This window comes from Urocampus carinirostris, chromosome 3 (genome assembly GCF_059441175.1).
Source record: "Urocampus carinirostris isolate Australia breed hairy pipefish chromosome 3, RoL_Ucar_1.0, whole genome shotgun sequence".
Lineage (NCBI taxonomy): Eukaryota > Metazoa > Chordata > Actinopteri > Syngnathiformes > Syngnathidae > Urocampus > Urocampus carinirostris.
In genome coordinates, this window is record NC_142351.1 from 14,807,984 (window position 1) to 14,825,037 (window position 17,054).

General features: G+C 39.6%; 1 protein-coding gene across 2 annotated transcripts in view; it reads left to right on the plus strand.

Annotated features, from left to right (window-relative positions):
* Positions 1-17,054, plus strand: part of LOC148368899 (cadherin-4-like) — a 452,029-nt gene that overhangs the window by 145,361 nt on the left and 289,614 nt on the right. For both annotated transcript variants that reach the window (XM_088330808.1, XM_088330807.1), the window contains exon 3: positions 8,080-8,103. In XM_088330808.1, the coding sequence (XP_088186934.1) occupies positions 8,080-8,103 (24 nt within the window). The remainder of the gene's footprint in view (positions 1-8,079; positions 8,104-17,054) is intronic.

The following is a 17,054-nucleotide window of genomic DNA, read 5'->3' on the forward strand; positions in this document are numbered from 1 at the left end:
TCCCTCTAGGAAAATGGTAAGCACAAGTCACCCATTTAATAAACATTGACATATAGAACAGTTTTGACGACAGACTGCCATCTTTCTGTGCATCGCCATTGGAAACTATTAAAACATGTACTTAAAGGTGTGGTGTGTCCTTTGAGGTGTCATTAAAAACGTGAGAGTATCTTTGTATCACATGTGATCCAAATGCTTGTACAGTGGTACCTCTACCTACAAATTTATTTTGTTCTGGAAATAGCTTTGTAACTTGAAACATTTTTAAGTAGAGTGTTTTGTATGAAGAATGGTTTGATGGTGTGTCTGAGGCACTGGTAACGTTGATCAGTCAAAAACTAATTAGGAGAAGTGTTTGAAGTGGATAAAGGCATGATGGGGGCCTCGCATGCAACTCATCGTGAAGAGGATTGATGGGAACCAGAACAAAGTTGGGTCAGTTGAGACACAGCACCCTATCAGCCTCACAACATAAAGTGTAGCTCCTCCATGCCACGTTAATTTGGCATATTACCATGATATAGAAACCTGAACACACCTTAAACAATTCTTGAATGGTTTTGTCGTGTCATAGGTTATGCACTTATAAAGTTATCTGCAAAGACACCCTAAATAAAACTCGACTTCTTTCATAGCATTAGTTGTGCTAATAAGAGTGATGTGACACATATAAAACTCATTAAAGTCTGTTAGAAGGGAAAACGTGTACATACCCTGCTTTCCATTTGCAGTAAGAGTTCGTCAGAGCTGACACATCTGAATCTATTCCTGTGTAAAATTTGTGCGAGGCTGACAACTTCCTCATATATCGCCAACATTACGAGGTTATTAGCGTCTTTGGACACCTTGATGCTATGAATATAACTCTGCACATAATAATTGAGACCCTTTCCTACTGTCTTTAGTGATTAGTTTGCATTATAAGGAATACATGATACAATCAGGAATAGCAACTAAAGAGTCACTCCCTGTTGTTTTGACCGTTCTATTTGCTCTGTGTGATACATGAATACCGTAACTATGGTGGGAATAGCTTACCGCTCTCTGTGAGATCTTTAAATTGCCTTTTGGGCATTACAATTGTCTTCAAAGTCATGACGAGAGAACATCCATTGAACATAATCACTATTTAGTGAAATCATTTGTAATAAATACATATACCCCAAACAAATAATACTCAAATAATTACTTTAGTAATTAACAGTACTGCGGCTTTTAAAATATATTTTTTGGACCCTGAGTGATTCTGGCCTTAAAGAGATGGAGCAGGGGTCTCAACTTTGCGACCAATAAGGCCAACCGTGGTCTGTGGCATGATAATCTGAAGACCCCACCCTAATATCCAATGAGACAGTATTTGTTATTTGACTGCTAGATGTCTTTGTTTTGTGTCATGCAACCAAACATGAGTGCTCAGATGCGCAAGGAAAACAACATACTACAGGGATGAAAAGTGACCAAAAACAGTGTTTTTTTTACTTTTTTTGAATTTTTGCCCAGCCTTTGGTGCTTTATTTATTTATTTATTTTTTTGGGTACCTTTAGTAGCAAGATGGCATAAAAAGATTTAAAATAAACGTAGTTTCCTAATCCACAAGCACATTTTATGATAGTTCATGTATTTTTCCATATTATTTAAATGATGTATATAAAATAGTTTTATTATTTATTTTTTTACCACTAGCAGATGATAACTAATACACATGGTATCTTTAATATAAGTGTATCCCATGCAAATTATGGATTCATTTATTTTGCACAGTAATACTTGTTGTTAATGTGTTTTATTTTTTATTTTTCATTTTTAGTTCTTTTTTTTTTGGGATACTTGACAACAATGCACTGTTTTTTGAACTTTTGTTGTGGGAAACCCATTTTGGCCCAATCTCACCCAGGTCCTAGCTCCAGCAGTAAGTTAAGTGGGAGTACATGATGATTTTTTTTATTTCCCTCGTGTAGGTTTCGGCTCACGGTATATTGTAATTCTGGTCTGTGCAGCCCTTTGAGACGTTTTGTGAAGAAGAGCTATAAAAATAAATATGACTTGACTTACTTGGGTTTGAGACCCCTGACATACGTATAGTATCAGAGGTAGGCAATGGAAACCTTATTCATTGGTCTACAGATATTTTGTTTTATATTTGTCGTTGTATTGTGCCCAAACAAACCAATAAACTAGCAGTCAAAATTGAGATTAGGTTCTTATAGATGTTCCTTAGATTGAAGAAGCAAACATTGGCTACATCTAAGAACGTTGTAGGCCTGCTTTTGATTGTTATTGAATTACTGTATTCCTTATCATTGCAACATGCATTGCAGCCTGGTCTTCCAGGAAGGGGGATTATCTCATGTGCAGTCCCTTCTCAAGGTTTCTTCATTGACCTCATGTAGGTTTTAGATCAGGGGATGGTATAATAATAGTCTATAGTTGTCTATAGTCTGTGGTCTGTGCAGCCATTTGAGACTCCTTGTGATAAAGGGCTATACAAATAAACATGATTTGACTTGACTTGCTTATGAGTCAATGTACATACTAAGATATTATCTCCTCTTGTGCATTTTTTTTTATTTAGATGGATAAAATAAAAAACATCATTAGTAGCAAAGGAAAAAAAAAACTAGTTTGTTGTGTTTTGATGTGCATGTTTTGACGTATGGTAATCTTGTAAATAGAAAAAGGAAAGACATTAACCTATGATAACCGTAGTAGTAGTGTTTTATTTGAGTGCACAGTGTTCTGAACCACATGCGTTTGTGTTGTATCACGTTATAAGTTTCATTTTACAATGTGGAGGGAGGCGGATTTATGATATGACAAACGCAGTGTGCGGTGCGATTGATCCATCCACTGTTTGTGGCTGAGATCTCGACTGTTGTTCGGCTCCAGCTCAAGAATGGATTTTTCTATCCTACAAATTCTCACAAATGTGTTTCGGCTTGTCAAAAACAAGAGGGACAATCGTTAGTGTGACGGTGTGGAAAGGGCCGGAGAAGTCAGCCGAAGGAGTTCCATCATTTAATGACGCAAAGTTATCAGCAAACAATTTAAAGGGATGAAAAGAAGCGTTGGATTAAATTCTAACTCAGTAATTAGCTGGTGCTTTTGTACCACACTAAACAATGTTTGGTCCGCTTGTACTCACAATGATTTTCATAATAGTGCTTTTCCACAGTAAAAGTAAGACTCACTGGATTTTTCATCCTCCAAGGAAGACTTTTATTGATAATTCCTAATTCACTACAAATTTGAATGGCTGTGCACCAATAGAGCATCACTATTTTTGGCAGTCTTTCACCTTTTCAATGTCATTCTGCCCTGGAAGAGAGGACACACTTTATTAAAATACTTCTGTCAACAAATTACTGAGACATTTTTGGAGGGGGAATTTCCCCTTAGAGTGGCCTACCTGATTGCTTGTGAAAGGTTGTGATCCTGGCCAAACTTGTTACGAACTCGGAGAGTGGAATGTCTTCTGGGAAAAAAGGTGAGTCAACAAAAACAAAACATTGGGTCGACTTCTTTAGCATGTTTCACATCTAGGCTAACATGCCTGATTGCCGGTAAAATATGGTTTTGATATCAATGTTGTTTTGGCCTCGGAGAGTGTATTTTCTTTTTTTTTCTGATGAAAAATGCTGTGTCATTGAAATAAGAGCGCTAAGTCACCTTTTTCCAAAGTTCACATCTGGGGTAACCTGCCTTACTGCCTGTGAAAAGTGGTGGTCACATCCAAACAAACACACAGATATACATACTTAGATCCCAAGCGAAAATATTATCCCCATATTCGCTTTGCTCGCAGATGATACCAATGTCCCCATGGCTGTCTGTCAGCAAGCATTTTGACAATCTCTTTTAAATGCAGGGCAGCACGGCGGAGCAGTGGTTAGCGCGTGTGTTCTAAGGTATTGGGAACCTCCTGTGTGGGTTCAAATCCAGCTACCGGACTTCCTGTGCGGAGTTTGTATGTTCTCCCCGTGCTTGCGTGGGTTTCCTCCGGGCACTCCGGTTTTTCTCCCACATTCCAAAGACATGCATTTCAGGTGGATTGGCCGGTCCGAATTGTCCCTAGGTGTGAATGAGCGAGCGAGTTGTCTGTCCCTGTGTGCCCTGCGATTGGCTGGCAACCAGTTCAGGGTGTCCTTTGCCCACTGCCCGATGATTGCTGGGATGGGCTCCAGCACCCCCGCGACCCTACTGAGGATAAGCGGTGCAGCTAATGAGATGAGATAAGATTTTAAATGCATTTGTCGACATCCATTTAAACCACACAATTAGATGATTCACAATGCAATTCACTATTTAATGTCACATGTATGTACTGCTATATTTTAGTCTACATTTTATGAGGTTTATTTTTTTACTGCTAAACTGTCTGAATGAACATAAATAAACTTGAGCTTATTACAAGATGATGTTTGTATTAATTAGACATTCCATTGATTCATGCTCAACAAAAGAAACATAACAGTCAGCTATTTTTATTCGCCTTAGTCCACATTACGTAAAATTAATTTTGTCTCAAGGCAGGCTAAAACGTTATCTGCTTTGCGTGCATCCTTTAGGATTTGGAAACTTGTGCTGGCGTATGGCCTATTTTGCATAATACTCCAAGCCACGAGGGTACTGCTGGAGCGACGTGGCAAATCAGTATGTCACTCACACATTCACTTTAAAAAAAAAACTCTTGGACACTTTTCACTGTATGATGCTGATTGAGTTGAAACAGTTGAACAGGAGAATGTTTGCAGGGCATGTCAGTGCCATGGCATTTTTTAACTTCTCCTGCAAAGTGACTGACTGAAGATCTTGGATTTGTTTTTCATGCTTGGCCACAAGTTGTGCTCTTGATTAATCTATCTTACCTGGGCATTTTGATTAACATCTATCCATGTATGTTCCTTAGCATAATTAGTCACTAACTAATAAAATGTAGCCTTTTAAAGCTGCCTTTTGGGCTAAAGTCATTGAGTCTGGCTATTGTTAAAATCGCTCACGCTTATAGGCATTGTTTTTCTTTTTCAATTAATTTAATATACTCTACCTGTTTTTTAAATGTTTGGGGAAGCCAAAACACACATTTACAACCTTTGAGGAAAAATATTAATAGCACAGGAACTAAACATTGACTTTCAAATGTGAGTGCACAGCATGGCTCCGCTACCACATTGTTATTTTAAACATACTAAGGGTGGTGAAATGCTAAGGGTTTCTATGGTTCATATGGGTCTTATTTTAGTGTAAAGGATTGTATAACTATTTTAACCCATTATTTTGAATTATTCAGTTTGCATTGTTTTTTTCCCAATTGGAATACAAGAATGAAGAAAAGCAGAGGTGTCAAAATAGTAGATTAATGGCATAAAAAGTGTACCTTAGCTGGAGGCTCGGGGTCTTAGGTACCGTAAATTCCGGACTATAGAGCGCACCTGATTATACGTTACACCCACCACATTTTAAAAGGAAAACCAATTTTGTACATACACAAGCCGCACCTGTATATAAGCTGCATGCGCCCACTTTTAAAAATGTAACACAAACACAAAATTAACCCAAACCGGACTTCAAGTCCCGTGATTGAAACTAAATGTCCTTCATTAAAGTCCAAAGTCCAAAAATCACAGCCGGGCAAAATGAACGGAAAATGATACCGGTACTTAAGGTTTGATGCAGACCTGCAGAGTCCGGGTCCCGTTGAAAGTAATCCAAGGAAAAATGTGTATATTTCCGAAGGTAAGGGTGGGAAAAATATATCAGATGAACACATTTACTCATGCAACTCCTTTTTCTTTAACCAACTTTTTACCCCCTTTTCTTTCCTTGTTTGTCCCCCACTTTTAGCTGTCCCCACTTAAACTCGGCACCCCACGTTTGTTCCGCCCCTCCTTTTTCATTCACCCGTGCAAAACAATAAGTGTCTAAAATAAATACAAATAAATACATTACAAAAATATACAATTGCAAATACATATTATACATTGGTTACACATATTTACAAAGAAAGACGGTACACTGAGAGAGTTTTCAAAGCTTTAATAATAACAATATAACTTTCATCCTAAACAGTGCCTCTGACAGGGCAGTTAATGGTAGCAACACTCGAGCGCCGCTGGCGGCCGTTAGAAAAATTACATCAATTGGCCGCATCGCTGAATAAGCTGCAGGGTTGAAAGTTAGGGAAAAAAGTAGCGGTTTATAGTCCGGAATTTACGGTACTCCAATTATTTTCCAAGGTGATACATTTTGAAGACAACTTGTCTCATCTTTGTCTTACTGAGCTGTCAGCCTGTGACGTTATGTGATAAACATGGATGACCTAGCAAGTTTTACCTATTGATTAGCTTTTAGAGAGGTTAGGCAAAAGTGTTTTAAGTAAATGTTTTGTTGTTTTCGAGGAAAATGCCTAAGCGTTGTGTCAATGGGCGCTTACCGGGAGCCATCAACAAAAGGTTACCGCAGCCTCGGTGGTAAAACCTGAGGCTGGCTGACCAAAACACCCAGTGTGCAGCCAAGCTAACAGGGAACAAACGCAAACCCGGCCAGCTATAAATCAATGGGTGCGGCAGGCTAGCTGGGTGCTAATGGGGGCTTAACAAAAGCAAACAAAACAGGAACCTTTCATCAGCCCCGACGCTAACGGGGAACTAAGCGGACAAAATTATACTGGCAGCAACATACGCGACACAAACACAAACAAAAAGCCACAAGCGCCTACCTAAAAGGAGTCTAAGGCAAACAAGGAACACACGGAACGGAACGGCGGCAGGTAAACAAGCTTTTTGCGGTTGAAGCATGCCACTAAGGATAAAACAGTCACAAAATCCCCCAACGACAGGCTAAGCAAAGTTCTAATTTCTCCTAGCAGAAATGAGCGAAATGCATTTGTTGTTCACTGTAATCGCTGTCTGTTTCGGAGCTTTCCTCATATGTTGTGTTATTGGGATTCTCCATATTTAGTGTTGTTTTTTGTTTCAATGACGTCACAGCTCAAAATCATGGGTCAACTTTGAAACTAAATTTCTCAAGTCTTCCAGCGTGTGGAATATTTGTCAACATATTTGCAGATTTGTCGGGAGGAACACTACTGGTTTGGGAATACCAGTAATTGACCCTGAGATGCATAAATTGAGTCTGGGACACAGTTCTGAGGGGGAGGAGTTTGCATCTTCTCCACATTCCAAAAACATGTGTGGCAGGTTAATTTGGTGACTCCATATTGTCCCTAGGTTTGAGTCAGCGTGTGAATGGTTTTCTGTCTCTGTGTTCCCTTAGGCTGGCTAGCAACCAGTTCAGGGTGTCCCCTGTCCACTGACCGAAGCTAGCTAGGATGGACTCCAGCACCCCCATGACCATAGTGAGGATAAGCGGTGCAGATGATGGATGGATGCATGGATTATATAACTAACTTTGACTCTGCTAGTAATAATATCTTAAAAATTAAATCCAGAAAGTAAAAAATATATATAAATATACATACTATTTCTATTTATAAGTTTATCTTCTCAATAGATTAGTACATTGGCAACATTGTATATAATACTACATTGCTGAATGCATTTTTCTTTATATTTATAATTACAGACGCAACACTTAGTTGCTTTATGTAACAAACAACAAATAAAGGAATGTTCAGAATTCTAAAAAATAAACATCAGTGTTGCATTATTATGCAGCCACAATAACATCCTTTTGGGCTGGGAACGGATTGTGTGCCTTGAAAACGAGTCTAAAATGTTCTCTGAAAGGATTTGATTTGCTCTGTCTCTCTGCTCTTCAGCAGTGTCCAAGGGTGCTGGAGGTGAATTGTTTAAGAGATGGAGAGCTTCCAGGCGTCTAGCCTCTCTCGCCTCTCTACTTAAGGCCTCTCCTCCGAGTGTTTGTTTGTGTCCGCCAACAAGTTGATTTCTTCTGAATATAGAAACGTCGTTTAGTGTTTCTGTCTTTTTAAATGGAGTTAAGATTATGGTTAGGCTGAGGCTAATTTGTATTTTCTGTATTTGATATTATAGACTGGATTTTGTGTATATGCTTTAGCATGACTCATTCATGTCTCTTCTGTTTTTTTTGTTTTTTTCCAGGTGCCAGTGTGTCATCACAAAAAGGTAAGAGGCATATTACCGCTGTTGCTTTGTCTCACCATGTTGAGAAAGTTACTCAAGTTCTAATCAGATGTGTTGTTTGGAAAAAAGTAATTACATAGTACTTTCTGCAACCGAAACAAATTGCTTAATTATTCCTTATAATAGGTTGTTCTTCTCAACTTTTAATAACAGCATCAGAAGTCAACAGTTGCAAAAGTTGTACTCTGCACTTACATCATCAGCTCTTGTTTTTATCTCCAGCCTACATTGTAAATGTTTGCAAATATGCGACTGCTGGGACATCCAGCTATGGTCGGGCCAAGAAGTAATTTGAACCAAACAAAATAAAAAGATTCATTGTGAAAAAACAACTACAAAAAATAAGCTGTATTGTTTTTAGAGTAAAAAGCTTGATTCACGAAAAAAAATATTATGGATAAATGGTATGCAAACAGGGCAGCACGGCGGCGCAGTGGTTAGCGCATGTGCGGCACAGTTCTAAGGTCTTGGGAACCTCCTGTGTGGGTTTGAATCCAGCTACCGGACTTTCTGTGCGGAGTTTGTATGTTCTCCCCGTGCTTGCGTGGGTTTCCTCCGGGCACTCCGGTTTCCTCCCATATTCCAAACACATGCATTTCAGGTGGATTGGCCGGTCCAAATTGTCCCTAGGTGTGAATGAGCGAGCGAGTTGTCTGTCCCTGTGTGCCCTGCGATTGGCCGGCAACCAGTTCAGGGTGTCCCCTGCCCACTGCCTGATGATTGCTGGGATGGGCTCCGGCACCCCCGCGACCCTACTGAGGATGAGCGGTGCAGCTAATGAGAGTGAGGGGTATGCAAACAGTTCGTGTTTCTCTCAATTAAAACTTGAATGAGTAATCAGAATAAAACGTTAAATATTACCGCAGGAATTAATATAGCGTCAGACAAAAATCTCAAAAGACATAATATAACCAGAACCTAACATTTGTTACCTTTTTAGTCCTTCACTGGTAAATGCTTTTACTTATTATTTAGTTATACATTTACAGTTCTTATTATTTAGTTTATAGCAGGGGTGTCAATCTCGTTTTGACTCGGGGGGGGGGCACACGATAGAGCAAACATTCTGTCGGGGGCCGGACTAGTAGATTAAAGAGAAAGAAAAAAAGAGATAAAGAAATAAGGGAAAGAGGGAGGGAAAAGAAGAGAGAGGGCGGGACAAAGAAAGAGGGAGAGGGAGAGAGCGTGAGAAACAAAAAAGATAAGAAGAGAAGTCGTGAGAGAGGGGAAAAGAAAGGGAGAGGAAACATAGATCCAAAGAGAAATAGAAAGACAGAAGGGGAGAAAAGAGAAAATAAAGTGCGAAGGGGTAGGAAGAGATAAAGAGAAAGGGGAGAAAAGGAAAAAATGAAGTTAGAGCAAAAGAAGTTAAACAGACACAGAGAGAGAAAGATACAAAGAGCAACAAAGGAAGAGAAAAAGAGACACAGAGACAGAGTGGGAGAAAAGGGGTGGAAGAGAGCGAGAGAGAGCGAGAGAGAGCGAGCAAGAGAGAGACATACATACAAGTACAGTGTCTTTGTGAGAGGCACCTGGCTTTGGCAACATCAGGTTAACGTATTTCAACCTGCAGCTTGTTGTTCTCTTGCGCTTCTCAGAGTGTTGTCTCGCGGGCCGGATTCAATCCCTTAGCGGGCCTGATCTGGCCCGCGGGCCGCCTGTTTGACACCTGTGGTTTAAAGTATACATCGCTGACTACAGTGAAAAGATTATACCTTAGTTCACAGTTCATGGATCCCTTATCCACCTGGGCCGTAGGGACTCGACTTCTTGTGGTGTGTCTTGGGAAAGTAGCTCATACTGCTCCAGGCCGTCTTCTGGGCAGAGGTTTTCTCCCCCACCTTAAACAAATGGTACTGTTTTCGATGTTTACCAGTAGCAGGAGGAGCGTCATGAGCTGACTCAAAAGCAGCACCTTTATCATGTGGTCACCGTTGTTTTTAGGTGTAAAGCGTAATCTCGCATTTCAGAGATGAGCTGGCCCTCAGGATTGACTGATATCAGTCCTTATTTTGAGGTATCAGTATTCACAATGGTTATTGTTAATAATATTGGCAGCACTTAGGAAGAAGCTTTGACTCGACTTCCGTGGGACCCCCATGCCTCACAGCCTTACAGATTAATTAGTAGACACTCAAAGTAAGGAGAGAAGAGATCAATATGATATTGAACTTGCAAGGGGAACTGGAGAAGATTGTATAAGAAACCCTCACAATGACCAATCCAAATATGTTCTAAAATCCCTACCCTGAGCACCTTTTTTTAATTAATTTATTTATTTTTCTAATCTTCTTTGTATTAAATAGCCGATTCCCCCTAAAATTTGTGGAATTCAAAGGACAGCAACATGATTGGCTTATCGGGACATAATAGTCAAAACAATGAACAAAATTGATGTATAATAGTCAGAACAGCAAACTGGCATCCTATGCAATTTTTTGCAGGTGTCCAATAGTGAAAGCATAATAATCTGATCATATAGTTTTTATATAGATATAGAAATTTGATTTTTTTTAAATATTATCTCAATTTTGGGACTATTGCATACAACCAGTAGTCAACATGTTGTCAAAATAAGACATTTTACTTGGTGGTTCTTCCTAAATATTGAAACATGTTTTCTAGTGACACAATTAAGGAGGGTTTTTATATTTGTATTTTAGATGTACAGTTCCACCTCGGTTCTCGACCATAATCCGTTCCAGAACCCTGTTCGAAAACCGATTTGGTCGATCACCGAAAATCGTTTTTCCCATTAAAAGTAATATAAAATCGTTTAAATCCGTTTCAACACCCTGAATATTTACCACGTACGTAAACATGAAGCTAACCCAGGCTAATCGTACGTTCGCGTTAGCGTAATCGTCCGTACGAAAGATTACGCTAACATGAACGTGTACAAATAAAAAAAAATGATTATGAATAGGATTTCTTACCTTTGTGGTGGACGGTGGGGAGAGAAAAATCATCAAAAGTTTTTCAACCTCTTCCAAAACTTGCGGCAGTTGCTTGCTTATAGCGCTAACTTCCTTAGCCTCATCATTCAATTTCACAGCCTCCTTATTCTTTACTATCGTACTGATAGTAGATTTAGCCATGCTGTATTCACTAGCAAGATCGGAAATTCGTACACCTCGTTCATATTTAGCTATTATGTCTTTCTTTCAGGCAATAGTTGGACAAACAACTTGGTTTTTTTTCACCTGTCCTGCTTGCACCGACCTTCTCCGGAGGCATAATTACGGGCTAAAACACCCGTACGCCGCTCAGCATCGCACCCTAGCGTTCGAACTCCGATTTTTTGACCGAGCAGCAAAGCAAGAATTTCTCGAAATTTTTGGTCGAACACCGATTCGTCCGAACTCAGAGGCGTTCGAAAACCGAGGTTCCACTGTATCATTGAGCTGTTAAACTAGTCACAGAAGTCACATTTGCCTGCTTGAAATCTTAGGTCCAATTTAAAAGTTGCAGTCTTCAGTTCATGGGACGTTGTGGGTTTAAAACATCCCACAACCACCACCCACTAACACCACTACAACACATACACACACTCTCTGGTCTTATATATGTGATGACAGACGGTATATGACACTGCCACGCAGGCCTATAAAGGTAAGTGATGTATGTGTGCGGGCCCGGCCTCACTCTGTGATGAATGTCGGAGGGCTGGCACGGCATACATCATCCCGCCACCACCTCGCTCACATATATTTCTGAATGAGAGGAAGATAAATAAGGCCACACACCATGACAATAAAGTGCTCACTCGAAACGGCTACAGTGACCCAGCATCTGGCCTGATTTCTTTAGTCCATTCAATATTTCCGATTCACCTGCAATATTTACATAGACCAGGGCGGTAATTCACAAAAGCAGAATAAAGAAATCCGGGTTAACCGAATAAGCATGGTTCAATCTAGCCCCACTTTAATCTGTTGCGTGTTTGCCGAGCCAGGACGGAGTCAAGCCGGTTCGATGAAAGTGCATAAAATAGAATAGAAAAGAATAGAATATACCTTTATTATCATTGTTACAAAATGGGTTGAACATATTGTGACAACGAAATTGGGCGTGGCACTCCAGTCTCACAATTTCACATTTGTCAAAATAGAATGGATAAAAGAAAACAAAGAAGATAAAGGCACAAAGAAGATAAGGTTATAATTTACACAATATAAAGGAACAAATACGATAAAGTTTATAATTTACACAAGAAATGTGGGCATGTAGGATGCGGTAGTGCAAAAATAGGCAACATTGTGCAAAGTGAGCATAGGCATTAATACAATTTTACATCTGTATGAGCATGGTTGGGTAGGGTTACTTTAACTGGATTACTTTCAATTACTTTTGGATTACTCCAATACCAAATATGCTACTAAAAGACAAAATAAACTAAATATGAATACAATTGTGACTCACAACACGTGGTAAGCTTTCTCTCCTGGCTTTGATCTCTTTAAACTCTGGCAAAACTAACATAAAATGCGACAAAAACAAAATGAAAATAAATCCAAACAGCTTGCCAACATCATTTTTGCCGTTCCATGTATTCCGTTACTCCCCAAGCCTGCACAAAATGTAGTAATTTTATTCATATTTAGTTTATTTTGTCTTTTATCAGCATATTTGGTAATGGAGTAATCCAAAAGTAATTGAAAGTAATCCATATAAAGTAACCCTACCCAACCCTTGTTACAAAATGGGTTGAACATATTGTGACAACGAACTTAGGCGTGGCACTCCAGTTCACATTTTCACATTTGTCAAAATAGAATGGATAAAAGAAAACAAAGAAGATAAAGGAACAAAGAAGATAAGGTTATAATTTACACAATATTTACACAAGAAATGTGGGCATGGAGGATGTTACACACAGTTTTGGTGTTGTATTAGTGCAATACGCAGTAGTGCAAACATAGTCAACATTGTGTAAAATAGTCAACATTGTGCGAAGTGAGCATAGGCATGAATACAATTTTTCATCTGTCTGAGGTAGTGTGTTTGCAAGAGTTTCAGTTTTTTTGTGCGGTGTGTGTTTAGGGTCAGTGTTCATTTTACCTCTGAAAAGTGATGGGTCCCGGGGACTCGCATGCTCAAAATTCGGGGAAATAGTTTGTTCATCAACAAATACATTTGACGTAAGTCTGTGTGTGTACACATTCTTGCTCTGTCCAACCAGGAATGATGTATGTTGTTGAACATTCTTACCCTGACTTCTCAATCCATCTCTATTAATCTTTATAACATCGTGTGTGTGTCACAAATATTGAAAATCCACATTTTTACACTTTCCCTTATTGGACTGAAGGGCACCCGCCATTTCATTTTCCAATAACCTTTACTTTCTTTCCCTACCTATAAAATGATTAATACGAGAGCTTGTTATAACATGACCTTATCTGTTAGTTTTCTGCAGCTCTGTTCTGTACCCCCACTCCGTGTCATCCCTACGCAATAGTCTGCATGGACGAGACCGCCCTCCCCTCCACACTAAGTAGCATATTTACCGCACCTTTCCCGTGAAAACAGTCGCCCTGAGACATCGCTCTAATTTCATTTGAAAATGCCAACAATACATTTATCAAATGGACTGAATCAAATCGGAGTCACACGTGTAGTCATCCGTCACAGGCTGTCCCCCCCGGGTGGGTGTGGGCGTAGGTTACCCAGCCAAAAAGCTCTGACAGCAGCAGGCAAAGACATAGCGTTGAGACTGGTGAGATGAAAACCAAACTAACGCAAGCGGGGGTGAGGATCAGTTTGGCTGGAAGTTAGTGATGGGAATTCTGTCTCTTTTTTACAGAACTGGCCCTTCCGAGAGAACCAGGCTCCCAAACTGCTTTTCACAATGTTTGTTTTATCCATGATCTAATAACAACAACGGAAAATTATGCACCAAAATAATAAATATATAATTCTGAAAAATTCTCTATGGTAATACATTAGCATAGCCTTGATTTATATATATAGGCATATATATATATTTTTTTTTTACTAGATTTAAACTTCCTAACAGTTTGTACGAACAAAACAACACACATTTGACACCACTCATATTAGCTAGTTAAGAGCGTCTTCAAAAGAAGAAAAAAAAAAACAGACAAAAAAGATAGGACAGAGGAGAGAAAAAGATAGAAACAGACACAAACAGAGATAAGTTGGGATAATTTCACATAGAGAGAAGATAGAAAGACAGAGAGAACAATATAAATAGAGAAAGATAAATAAAGAAAGGTAAATATATATCGAAAGAGAAAGATAGAAAGATAGATATAATAAATAATCAGAGAAAGGAGGGAGAGATAGAGGGATAGAGAGATAGAGAGATAGCGAGAGAGAGAGAGATAAATAGAGAGAGGAAGTAAAAAGAGAGAAAGATATTGAGTTTAACTATTAAGAGAGGGAGAGATAGTTATAGAGAGATATTAATAGAGAAATGAACAGGATAGAGGGATGATGAGAGAGAGAGAGAGAGAGAGAGAGAGAGAGAGAGAGAGAGAGAGAGAGAGAGAGAGAGAGAGAGAGAGAGAGAGAGAGAGAGAGAGAACACAACAGCGTTTCGCAGTAATCCGGATGGGTAGCTAGCTCTTGTCATTTTTTTCTGGCTCATAGATCCGTTTTGTTTTCGAACGACCAGTCTCTACTGCAAGTGCCTTGGTAGAGGTCAGTGATAATCACCAAACACTCTACTGATAGAACGTCAGCAACCACTCTGAATGTTGATGTGTTCCAAGAGTCATTGATTAAACACAATCCGGGTTAATTGATTGTTTTGCATTCCAAAACCCTCTCTATTCATTTGCTACACTGCACCTCAACCGCTACCCTGTCTCAGGTTCACACGATCTATGCCATACCGCCCCAGTCCCACTTCTTACGTCCTGATTTTCTGTATTTCACTTTGACACTTTTGCCTCATGCTCTAAATGTCTTTGTCCCTGCCCTCCTTTGTAGCATCTTATATTTTCTTTTCTCTACTTCACATAATTATCGGTGTGTGGGTTAAGCCAGGCATGAGTGAGGGCAAACAAGCTTACTGCTAACAGGGCTAATGAATTCAAACCCTGTAATTCTTCAAACCAAGATCAGCGCTTGCTACTCTGTGAAGCCCATCAGCCATTGAAGGTCAGTTAAAATGTACCACTGAAAGTCGAAGTCATAGATGGCAGAGAACTTCCTCCAGCTTAGTCAGGGCAATACAGAGGTCTAGTCATCCTTCCTGAAAGTTAGAGAAATACACTTTTACCAAAACTACAAGATGTTAGACCTTCAAACTAGGTTTAAAATGTGGGCGCGGTTTTTTAATCCAAATTAGATTTGATTTCACATGTTAAGAATATAACTAACATCGGGTTTTATCATCTGATGACTATAGCCAACGTCCACCTCACAGGTAAACACTGATGTGCTGAGGCTGTCACGATCAGGTGCGCTACCTTTCGCCAGAAGTCCACAATGTTCTTTGGAACTGGGCAGAGGTGGGCCCAATTGCTCTCGAACCTCAAATATCTTTCAGATCTGATTTCCCCCTATGTTCCGGTCCGAAGCCCTCGTTCTGAGAGCGCCGGTCTTCTGGTGATCCCAAGAGCCAAGAAGTGTTCCGCTTGTTCGAGAGCGTTCTCCATCTTCATTTTCCTCATGTTGAGGTTTTTGAGTTTTTCCTTGCCCTCATGTTGGTTCCAGATCAGGGGATGGTGTAATAACAGTCTGAAAAAATAGTCTGTGTAATAACCTGTGAAGCTATTTGAGACTCTTTATAATTAAGGGCTATACAAATAAAAAATGACTTGACTTGACAACGAAAGGAGCCCAAACAATATGAAGGGCTAGGATAATTAGGGACAATGTATGACAATCTGACAGAACTTTGCCCAGTTCCAAACCTGATTTGGGCTCTCTGGGGGATAGTAGTACACAGGAGTGTAACAGATGCATGCTTTTATAACATCTCCTTTACATTATTGTTTTCCCTGCTCTCCGGTCTTCCCAAAAAGAACATTGCCAGCTTGTAGCAACTACAAACTTTAGCAGCACATTTGCTTACAGGGGTATGGGGAGGGATTACATTACACTAGTTTTAGAATCACTGTATTGGCTCCTGTTGCGTTTCAGGATCAGTTTTAAGCTGCTTTTATTATTTTTTAAATGTCTTAGTAGTCTTGAGATATTCTGTCTGACACTGGTAGGGTGCGGTTCAGTTTTTGAAAAGCCCGAAGCCATCTTTTGCCATTCCTGACTTGTTGGGTGGGGATAAAGTTGGGAATTTCTATGTCTTATTCTTCGCTGAATATTTATTTACACCGTATTTTGAGTAGCCAGGTGTTGCCTGAAGAGTGCTCTTGAAATACATTTGATTTGATTTAAATCATACCTGTTTAGTTAACATAATCAGTGGGCTCCCTTGAGCAAGGTGCATAATGCAGTAAAGGTCAATTGTGGTCTGTTTTATTATTATTTTTCCTGTTATTTTTCGTATTATATTTCAGCTTATTCAAATGAGTAAGATAATTATCAAGATTGTACAGAGCATGCCGATAAGCTGATTTGTGTGTGTTAGAGCAGAAAAACCTCTAAAACATGCAGGAGTCAGGGCTTTGCTGATTGGATTTGCCCATCTGCGGTGCCTGGCAAGTTGGAGAACTTGAACGCTTCATACAAGCTGTAAAGTGCATGTGAAAAAAAAAAAAAAAAAAAAAAAAAACACGTTTTCCTACTACAAACCAATTTCTCAGAATTCTACAATCCCAAATCTGGATGTTTGCAGCAGACAATTCATATAACCCTTTTAAAGAGAGTGCAATTGTGGTTAGCACGTCTTCGGCACAGTTCTGAGGTCATGGAATTAAAACCAGCTTCCAGCCTTCCTGTGCAGATTTTGCATGTTCTCCCCGTGCTTGCCAGGGTTTACACCGAGCACTCCGTTTTCCTCC